Below are 11,100 nucleotides of genomic sequence, written 5' to 3' on the forward strand. Positions count from 1 at the left end.
ACGCCCAATTAGACTCCTAGGCCAATAATAACTTCACATGTATATACGCATATATGTGTAGATATCTGGCATGCATACACACCACACACACACACACACACACACACCACAACACACACCACACACACACACGGCGCCGCGCCGCGTACAACACCGAGAACAGAACAGCGCGTCTTTTCACACGACCTTACGCCGTCGTTCGACTGTACGTTCACGCGACGCCGCCTAGAATCTAGCTTCGCCGCGTGCCGCCAGCGAAGATCCTGCACTACAAGCTATAGCTTCACGCTGGCCAGCCACCAGTGACTTATCTGCACCCTGCCTGAGCGCCTCGACTTTCCCACGATGGTAAGCTGTTTCACTGCACTGTGCACTGCGCTAGACAGCGTTAGTTAGCAGCGAAGCGCGTTGAGGGGGTTGTCGTTGCTGCTGCCGAAGTGTGTGTGTGTTGTGCGGCTGCGTGCCTCAGCGTGCGTGCGTGGGTGTTTGTGGTATGTCGGGTCGGCCGATGATAACGTGTATCGCCATGTCAGTGTTTAATGCGCGTATGTTGCGCGCGTGCTGTCCGAAGTGACCGGAGAGGAGAGTGTGTATTATGTCTCTGTGTGTATGTTTCTGATATGTATGTATGTACTGTATGTAGTATGTATGTATATGATATGTAGTGTAATGTATTGTATGTATGTATGTATGTATTGTATGTATGATTATGATGATATGTATATGTATGAGTATGTGCTGTGTGTGTTGTGTGATCTTGTGTGTGAGAGAGAGAGAGAGAGAGAGAGAGAGATAGAGAGAGAGAGAGAAGCAGAGAAAGAGAGGGGTGGGGAGAGCTGTGTTGTATCGTATCAGGAGTAGATAATAGGGAACTAGCGTGGCAACTGATCAGCTTTGCAAATCCTAGCTATAGCTACTGGCTACAAACGTTGGTACGATTGCTCGATCTACGCTGCCTCACGCGATCCCGAAACTGTTCGAGTGAAAGTGTTCCTTCCATACAGCACGCGTCCAAAACCTCTCGCCTACGTGCCTACGTCAATCGCATTGCAGCAACGCTCGAGCGGAAATAGCACGCCAGTTGGTGGTAGCGCACAGTACCATCCCTCCCCCACCACTATCCCTCCTCTCCCTCCCCTCTCCATCACGTCTCCCTTACTCCAGTCGCCTGCCCCTCCTCCTTCGCCTCCCACGCGACTCGCTTCCATCTACATCAACCTCCCACATCCTCTCCCTCATCCTCCCCCGCTAGCTCTCCCTCCACAACCCTCCCCTGCCTCTACAAACCTCTTCCTTCTCTCCCCCCCCACACACTCTCACACTTAGCCGTATACCGTACGTGAAGCGGACAAGGATAGCTGGCGGTGTGACTTGTGTGCCGTGTGAAATACGAGCAAGCAATTACAACGTTAGCAGCGTGTTGCTACTAGTTGTGATGGCCCGTGCACAGCCGGCCGACCATGCCTCCTGCCCACCATCTTCTCGCTCTTACAAAGCGACAGGAGCTAATGATACATGATTATACATGTAACTATGTAATACATGTAACTATGTAATATACATGTAACTATGTAATATACATGTAACTATGTAATACATGTAACTATGTAATACATGTAACTATGTACTACATGTAACTATGTACTATACATGTAACTATTCATGTATTATTAGCTCGTGATAGCTACTACTCCTGCTACTATGTAACCACCGATCAGCCCGTATGCAAGCCCCGGCCTGCTACGTTACAGGTGTGATAGTGAAGGTAGGCTACGTAACAGGTGTGATAGTGAAGGTAGGCTACGTAACAGGAGTGATAGTGAAGGCAGGCTACGGTACAGGTGTGATAGTGAAGGTAGGCTACGTTACAGGTGTGATAGTGAAGGTAGGCTACGTTACAGGTGTGATAGTGAAGGTAGGCTACGTTACAGGTGTGATAGTGAAGGTAGGCTACCGTTACCGGTAGTGTCGATATGTGGAGCCGTAGAACTACGTATTACAGTCCGGGGGCCCTGTGATAGTGAAGGCAGGCTACGTTACAGTGTGTGATAGTGAAGTGTTTAGGGCTACGTCTTACAGCTGTGTGTATAGTGAAAGGTATGGGTTATGTTACAGGATTGATGTGTGCATAGTGAATGGCTAGGCTAGCTTACAGGTGTTGATATGTGAAGGTATGGCTTACGTTCATGGTGTGATTAGTGAAGGCAGCTACGTTTACAGGTGTGGATAGTGAAGTGTAGGGCCTACGTTACAGGGTTGTGATAGTGAAGGTAGGTTAACGTTACAGGTGCTGAATAGTGAATGGTTAGGCTACGCTTACAGCGTGTTGATATTCTGTGAAAGGTAGGCTACGTTTACAGCGCTGTTCGGATAGTGCAGTAGGCCTACTGATACCAGCGTGGTGTGATACGCTGAAGGCAGGACTACGTTTACAGGGTGTGCATAGTAAACGGTAGGCATACATTACAGGTGTGACTCGTTGAAGGTGGCTACGTTACAGTGTCGTGATACGTGAAGCAGGGTCATTACAGCGTTTGGGCTTGAAAGGTAGGCTAACGTTCAGCGTGTGATAATCTTTGCTGAAGGCAGGCTATCGTTACAGTGTTGTGATAATGAAGCAGGCTACGTTAACGTGTGACTTAGTGAAGGCAGGCTACGTTACAGGTGTGATAGTGAAGGTAGGTCTACGTTTAACAGGTGTGATAGTGAAGGCAGGCTACGTTACAAGTATGACAGTACAGCTCCGCACTGCCGTACCTTCACCGACACACGCGCGCACTTACGCACGCACAGATGCACGCACACATGCACGCACATGTGCACACACGCACGCATGCACGGAGGCACACATGCACCCACGCACACATGCACCCACGCACACATGCACGCACGCGCGCGCCTGTATGTACAGTACTCACGCGCAGATGGGCCGACGGGAAGGCACGCACGCACGCGGGCAGACTGGCTCACAGATACACAGACAGGCTGACAGGCAGGCAGGAAGTCATGCAGGGTGGCAGGCAGGCTTCAGCGCGAGTATCTCAGGCCGAGACACAGGCGATCTATTAAGCTCGGCGTGCGTAAATCCGTTGTGTAAACAGAATGGAGGAACGCCGCTGAAACCAACGGCGGCTTTGCCCGTCATTCGATACGCCCGCCGGTGGCGGAGACGAAGACGCCGTACGATTGCTGGCTGGGGTTCCGGCCCTGTCACCGACGCTCAACACACGGCGGTGGTATCGTCATCGTCGCTGTGTCGTCACCGGCCTTGTCATCGTCACCGTCGCCGTGGCATCAGCGCGATCACTGTCAGGCAAATTCTTCTTCTCCTCTTCCATCCCTCTTCCTCATCCTCTTCCTTCTACTCCGCCTCCTCCTCCTCGTCCTTCTCTTCCTCCACATACATCTCCTCCTCTTTCTCCTTTCATCTCATCTTCTTTTTCAGGCTCCCCCTACTCCTCATTCCATCCTCCTCCTTCCCCTCCTCCTCCTTCCCCTCCTCATGCTTTCCCTCCCATTCCTCCTCTCCCTATTCCCCTTCCGCATCTTTCTCCTCTTCCTCCTCCTCCTCCTCCTCCTCCTCCTTCGTCTTCTTCTTCTTCTTTTTCTTCCCCATCCTCTTCCGATCAACGTTATCAGCGATTTAAACGATTTTATCTAATTTATTCATTTGTGGGCGGCGCAACATCGAATGAGGGGAGGCAGGGTTGTATTCTTCTTAGATGTCGCTAGTAGCAATCCTAGAGTCCTAAAGCATTGAATTGTCAGAGCTGTCCCTGCTATTTCTGGCAATGCATTCCAGCCCACGGCGGCGCTTGAGTAGAATGAAATTTCCTTATAATCTATTTTGCAAGATGGAAGTTGGTAGGCCGCACCGTGAGCGTTTCTCGTGCTGCCCAAGGGAGCAGGCACCAGCACCTCGCTTCAAACGACAACTTCAGCGTGTGCTATTTTGTACGTGACTTGCCCTATTGCGAGGTGAAGCCCATGGAGTGAAACCTACAATAAATAGACGACCGTATATGCTAGCTCTCCCCTCCCGGGTGCATATCCGCTCCACTACCCCCGCGTAGATTCACCGAGCCTATATCATTTCATGCGATGAAGTTACGAACTTAGATGATATCAAGAGCTCATTTCTAAGGCTGTCCACTCAGGCAGTGAGTGAGTGAGGCGGCAGTGAATGCATGTATGTTGTCAGCCTCCAGGGATATGAGACCCAGCCGTTGCCATCCGCGCGTATCCTTCTGTGGCGTGTTGCTGCGAATAGCCGGCATAACTCATTGAAGGCAGGCGAATGATTAAACGTGGCAGAACTGTGTGCGTGTGTGTGTGTGTGTGTGTGTGTGTGTGTGTGTGTGTGTGTGTGTGTGTGTGTGTGTGTGTGTGTGTGTGTGTGCTGTGTGGCTTGTGTGTGTTGTATGTCTGTGGTGCGCGCGTGGGCGTGCGTGGCGTCGTGGCGTTGCGTGCTTGTGTGTGTGGTATGTCTGTGGTGCGCGCGGCCGTGCGTGCGTGCGTGCGTGCGTGCGTGCTTGTGTGTGTGTATGTCTGTGTCGGGCGCGCAGTGGCCCAGCGGCGTGCGTCGTGCGTGCTGCTTGTGTAGTGTGTATGTCTGTGGTGCGCGCGTGCGTGCGTGGCGTGCGTGCTGCGTGCGTGCTTGTGTTGTAGTATGTCTGTGGTGCGCGCGTGAGATGCGTGGCGTGCGTGCGTGCTGTGTGTGTGTATGTCTGTGGTGCGCGCGTGCGTGCAGTGCGGCGTGCGTGCGTAGCGTGCGTGGCGTGCGTGCTTGTGTGTGTGAATGTCGCGTGTGGGCGCGCGTGCGTGCGTGCGTGCGTGCGTGCGTGCGTGCGTGCGTAGCTGTGTGTGTTAATGTCCTGTGGAGCGCGCGGTGAGTAGTCTATATAATATAAACGATGATACCAAAGTATTGAATAGATAATTAGCCGGCGTGGCTGAACTGCGTGCGTGCGTGTGTGCGTGCATGTGAGCGCGCGCGGGCGCCCCCCCCCCCATGCTTGTGTGTGTTTGTTTTCACATGTGTGCGTTCCGTGCGTGTGTGTGTCTGATGACGTGAACGCTGCCAGTAAGGCGATCAGACAATTGCATGCGTCATCGCGTCTGCTAAAGCTATCATGATCATCACATGCAATCAGGAACGCGTCCGTCGCACGTCCGGCCTCTGGTTAATGTTGAAATCCACACCTCCCCAGTAATGTAACAACGCCGAGAGAGTTTTTGTATTATTATGAAGCACCGCATCAACGTTGGTTTGTCGGCGTAACAGGACAGACACACACACACACACACCACACACACGCAAACACACACGCACACCACACACAGCACAACAGACCACACACACGACACGCACGACCACACGCAAACACACAGCGCACGCACACGCAAACACACATGGGCACACACACACACACACACACAACACCATCACACACACACACACATCCACACACGCTACACACACCGCACACACATCACACACACACACACAACATGCAGCAACACACACAGACACCACACGCACACGCGCGACACGACACACACACACGCACACACACGCACACACACGAACCAGCGCCAGCACACACAGCCACACACACACACACACACACAGCACACACATCACACACACACACACACACACGCACACACACGCACAACACACACAGCACACACACACACCACGGTGCCGCTGCGAAAAATCTGGGGGCCCGTTGTCAGAAACATCGTAAAAAGTTAATTAGCTAATGTTAATGCTAAGATAACACTTACGACTAATGTTAATGTTATCACGCAACACACTACCACACACACAGAAACCGCACACACACACACACACACCACAACACACACACACACACACACACACACACACACACACACACACATGCACACACACCACACACACACGCACACACACGCACACACACACACACACACGACACACACCACGGTGCCGCTGCGAATCTGGGGGCCGTTGTCAGAAACATCGTAAAGTTAATAGCTAATGTAATGCTAAAGATAACACTTAGCGACTAATTGTAATGTAGCGAGAGGACGTTGGAGAAACACATCGCAGCTATTAGAAAACTTACGATAACAGGAACTTCATCACAAGGCTGGCTGATTGGAATGGAGAATCGATCGCAAAATTCAAATTCATACCATCATTTAATCGTAGCATCACAGTAATAATGCATAATAGAGGCTAACCACATATAAATTAATATTTGATGAATAAACGACGTGGGGTCATGAATTTATTCTGGCACAACAGACAAATTCTCACACTGTAACACGAGATCGCGAGAGTCGTGCCAGTGGCAACCAACCATTAAAAGCAAGAGAACAAATGCCGTAAATGTTTGTTTTTGTTTTATGAATCGGTAGATAATTAATGTTTTTGCACGTTTTTTATAATAAAAACACACACGTTACTCATTAAATTATAAATATATATACTATATATTGTAATTCGTAGTGTAATGTGTTATTGTTCATATAATATTAAAGTTACGAGAGGGTATGGGCTCTCCTAATGTGAAGAGGATATTTTCGAGATTTTTCGTTCTCGTAACATTAAGCGTGTTCTGTCAAACGGTTTTTACGAGTGGAAAAGTTAATGTTAAGACTAATGTTAAGACTAAACTTTTGTTTCTACAACGGGCCCCTGGTTTTGATGTGTGAGTTTTTTCGCCGCCGCAGCACGTATCCGTACGCGTGCGTGTAGATGAAGGGTTACGGCGCAGGCGTGCGGCTTCGCAACACGCGTGAATTGACGTGTAGCACGTGCATCGTGCGAATCGGCAGGGGCGCTGTTCAAAAACCTTTATTACTCATGGCTTGCTGCTACAGGCGCGCTGTTCAACCTTATATTAAGCTCATGCTTTGAGCTGCTACAAGGTGTCCCCCTAGTTCAAACCCTTTATTACTCATGCTTGCTGCTACAGGTGCCTGTCAAACCTTTTATTACTCATGCTTGCTCTACAGGTGCCTGTTCAAACCTTTATTACTCTCTTGCTGCTACAGTGCCTGTTCAAACCTTTATTACTCATAGCTTAGCATGCTACAGTGCCTCTCAAAACTTTATTAACTATGCTTGCTGCCTACAGGTGCCTGTTCAAACCTTTTATTAGCTCATGCTTGCTGGGGCTACAGTGGCCTGCTCAAACCTTATTACTCATGCTTGCTGCTACAGGTGCCTGCTCAAACCTTTATTACTCATGCTTGCTGCTACAGGTGCCTGCTCAAACCTTTATTACTCATGCTTGCTGCTACAGGTGCCTGCTCAAACCTTTATTACTCATGCTTGCTGCTACAGGTGCTTGCTCAGTATACCCACTGTGCAAAGAACAGAATGATCTGATTACCTATTGTTTCATATAAACCCGTGGAGACAACCTTCCGTGTGTTGCGGCGGCAACACCACACGCACACACACGCACACGCGCACGCGCACGCGCACACGGCACGCGCACGCGCACGCACGCGCACGCACGCGCGAACAACCGCAAGCACGCACGACACTACACACGCACACGCACACGCACACGCCACACGTACACACACAACACACACACACACACACATCACACACACACACACAACACCACACACACACACACACATACACACACACACACACCTATCGGATTAACGTTACCACGGCAAGATTATTAGTTCACCGTAATAGCTTATGCGAGCTCCTTTCCCTCCCCTTCCCCTCCCCCTTCCCAACCCCAACCCCGGGTAATTTCTTAACGAGCGATGAGCGCTGCGTATGTTGTTGTCCAACAGAAAGCCCTCGCCGGGACAGAGAAATACATCTCTTCGTCGCTGTTCGTTAATTTAGGCGATACGTAAGCCGCTCGAAATGTAATTAGGCGGCAGAGGGATATATGCAAATGAGATCGGTAAGACGACTGAAGCCTAACATCTCGTGACGAAAAACAAAAACATAGTCTGCGACGATTCGTACGGTTCTAAGACGGGTTTGAATCGAGCTGCGTACCTTTTAGTACGCGTACGTAAAGTCAGAAGCGACGAGACACGCGCTGCACCGACGGGCCGACCGACCGACCGACCGACCGACCGACCGACCGACCGACCGAAGTGTGCACCCGCGGGCACATAATTGGCTGGTTTAGTTTAGTTGTCAATTTCCAGCACCGTTCGTTTATTTCTGAGATTTTCTCCGTCTTTCCGTTGAGGCAAGTCTCTCTCTCTCCCTCGGTGCATCTTTGTTTTTTCTCTTTCTCACTCTCTCTCTCTGTCTCCCTCTCTGTCTCTCTCTCTATCCCTCTCTCTCTCTCTCTCTCTCTCTCTCTCTCTCTCTCTCTTCTGTGTCTCTATCTCTCTCTCTTCTCGCTCTCACTCTTTCATTCTCTCTCTCTCTCTCGCTCTCTTTCTTCTCTCTCTCTCTCTCTCTCTCTCTCTCTCATCTCTCTCTCTCTCTCTCTTGTCTCTCTTCTCTCTCTCTCTCTCTCTCTCTCTCTCTCTCTGTCCCTCTCTTTCTCTCTTGCTACTCTCTCGACCACCGACCACCGTAATACATCATCACAGATATTCTCTTTATTTATAGCTGGCAAGTTAAACAGGGTTTCCTGTTCTAAAACAAGATGGAAGGCAAAAGTTCGAACAAGCTCACGGTGTCGGTTCTGCTGGTGTTCCTGCTTCTGGTTGGTGGTGTGTTCTTTTTTATTCTAGAGAGAGATTCTATTCATGGTAAGTACAGCGGAGCAGCGGAGCGAAAGGGGAGCCGCCGCAAAATACAGTCCCAGATATCCCCCCCCATCACCACCACCAGCGTGCCCACTAACCACAATATCGGCAAAGCAACGGCGATCTCATTGCCCGTGCAAGCCGCGCCATTTCTTTCGTCAATATTTCGGCTTCCCTTTCATTAACCGCTCCGCTCGTATCCATTGCAAGCGCGTTTATTAATTAGTGTAGGCAGCGTCGGTAAGCGAGCAAACCTATTACTGCGCTTAGTCCATAGGAAAATCGTAGTAATAGTCGACCGTAGTGGAGTGTGCGTGCGGGCATGCCACTGATCTCTATATACTAACATACATACATACTATAATATACATATATATATATAGAAAATATTAAGATGGACAACAACTGGAGACATAATTATGCACTAACGTTTTCACGTTTCACTTTATCTCGTTTTAACGTTTTAACAATAAAGTGAAAACGTTAGTGCATAATTATGTCTCCGGTTGTTGTCATCATTATTTTCTGCGTAATTTAACTTGCATTTAGAAACCTGAACTTTTATATATATATGTATATATATATACATACGTATTATATATATACTAATATAGTTAGTATATATAGATCAGTGGCGGCATGCCTGTAGCGCTGGTATATATGACTGATCGAGGGCTAATGTGTAACACGTAGCAGCTATGCGGCGACGGGCGTACGAAGTTTAAGATTTTAGTGACAGGCCAGCGCTAGAACAACGGACGTTTAAACCGCCATTACAAACACTTCTGCCGATGTCTGGCTGCGTGACAGTCGAAAGCTCAAGGTCGTTAAGCTATTACTTGGAGACGGAAATAGATGTGGCCCGAGTTAATAATTATGAGTTTCTAGCAAGGCAAAACGAACGTCGATAATATCGAACAATTCGAAGTGCTTTCGCAGTATACGTGATGGTTTTTGTCGGCTACGGTTTGCTGTGGATATTACCATGGCATCTGACTAGAAGGTGGGGGCGTGAAACGATTTTTCGATTAAAATAATAATAGCTTTGTCGAGGGTAACGTTGGCGATTCGCGATATTATGTAATGACTAAATCCGTGTGTTATGATTTCGCAGATTGATTGCATCGTGGGTGCTTTTTGTATTCTAACGCGGGTCAAACTATTTCAGCACACGCAGAGGACAAGAGGGATGGCCACACGTCGCTAGATAAGGAAGATGTTCACCACGCGAACAAGCTTGATCGTGATAGCGATGGAATCCTTGACATTCTGCAGCATTGCAAGGATGCGGACGGTGATGGTACTCCGGACTGTATGGAAGACAGTGACGGTGACGGAATCCCCGATATTCTTCAGAGCAACATAGATTCTGATGGGGATGGAATTCCGGACCGGTTAGAAGATGAAGACGGTGATGGAATTCCTGATATTCTCGAGAACTGCAAGGACGAGGATGGTGATGGCACGCCTGATTGTCTGGAAGATAATGATGGTGACGGAATCCCTGATATTCTGCAGGATAACACCGATTCAGATGGTGATGGAATTCCAGACCGGCTAGAGGATGAGGATGGTGATGGCATTCCTGATATTCTTCAAGACAACACAGATTCCGATGGTGATGGAATTCCAGACAGACTAGAAGATGAGGATGGCGACGGAATTCCTGATATTCTTCAGGATAACACGGATTCTGATGGTGATGGAATTCCAGACAGATTAGAAGATGAAGATGGAGATGGAATTCCGGACATTCTACAAGACAACACAGATTCTGATGGGGATGGAATTCCAGACAGATTGGAAGATGAGGATGGTGATGGAATACCTGATTATCTTCAGGATAACACAGATTCTGATGGTGATGGAATTCCAGACAGACTAGAAGATGAAGATGGTGATGGAATACCTGATTATCTTCAGGATAACACAGATTCTGATGGTGATGGAATTCCAGACAGACTAGAAGATGAAGATGGAGATGGAATACCTGATTATCTTCAGGATAACACCGATTCTGATGGTGATGGAATTCCAGACAGATTGGAAGATGAGGATGGAGATGGAATACCTGATTATCTTCAGGATAACACTGACTCTGATGGTGATGGAATTCCGGATAGACTGGAAGATGAAGATGGCGATGGAATACCTGATTATCTTCAGGATAACACAGATTCCGATGGGGATGGAATTCCAGACAGACTAGAGGATGAAGATGGAGATGGAATTCCTGACATTCTTCAAGACAACACAGATTCCGATGGGGATGGAATTCCAGACAGACTAGAAGATGAAGATGGAGATGGAATTCCTGACATTCTTCAAGACAACACAGATGACGATGGTGATGGAATTCCA

At 48.7% G+C, this 11,100-nt stretch overlaps 1 protein-coding gene across 1 annotated transcript in view; it reads left to right on the top strand.

Moving 5' to 3' along the window:
• Positions 1–245: 245 nt before the first annotated feature.
• LOC106813817 (aspartyl/asparaginyl beta-hydroxylase-like) overlaps positions 246–11,100 on the top strand; it is a 39,886-nt gene continuing 29,031 nt past the window's right edge. The window contains exons 1-3 of the mRNA XM_014818046.1: positions 246–348; positions 8,600–8,742; positions 9,908–10,870. Coding sequence (XP_014673532.1) covers positions 8,637–8,742; positions 9,908–10,870 — 1,069 coding nt within the window. The 5' untranslated portion in view covers positions 246–348; positions 8,600–8,636. The remainder of the gene's footprint in view (positions 349–8,599; positions 8,743–9,907; positions 10,871–11,100) is intronic.

This window comes from Priapulus caudatus, unplaced genomic scaffold (assembly GCF_000485595.1).
Source record: "Priapulus caudatus unplaced genomic scaffold, Priapulus_caudatus-5.0.1 Scaffold829, whole genome shotgun sequence".
Lineage (NCBI taxonomy): Eukaryota > Metazoa > Priapulida > Priapulimorpha > Priapulimorphida > Priapulidae > Priapulus > Priapulus caudatus.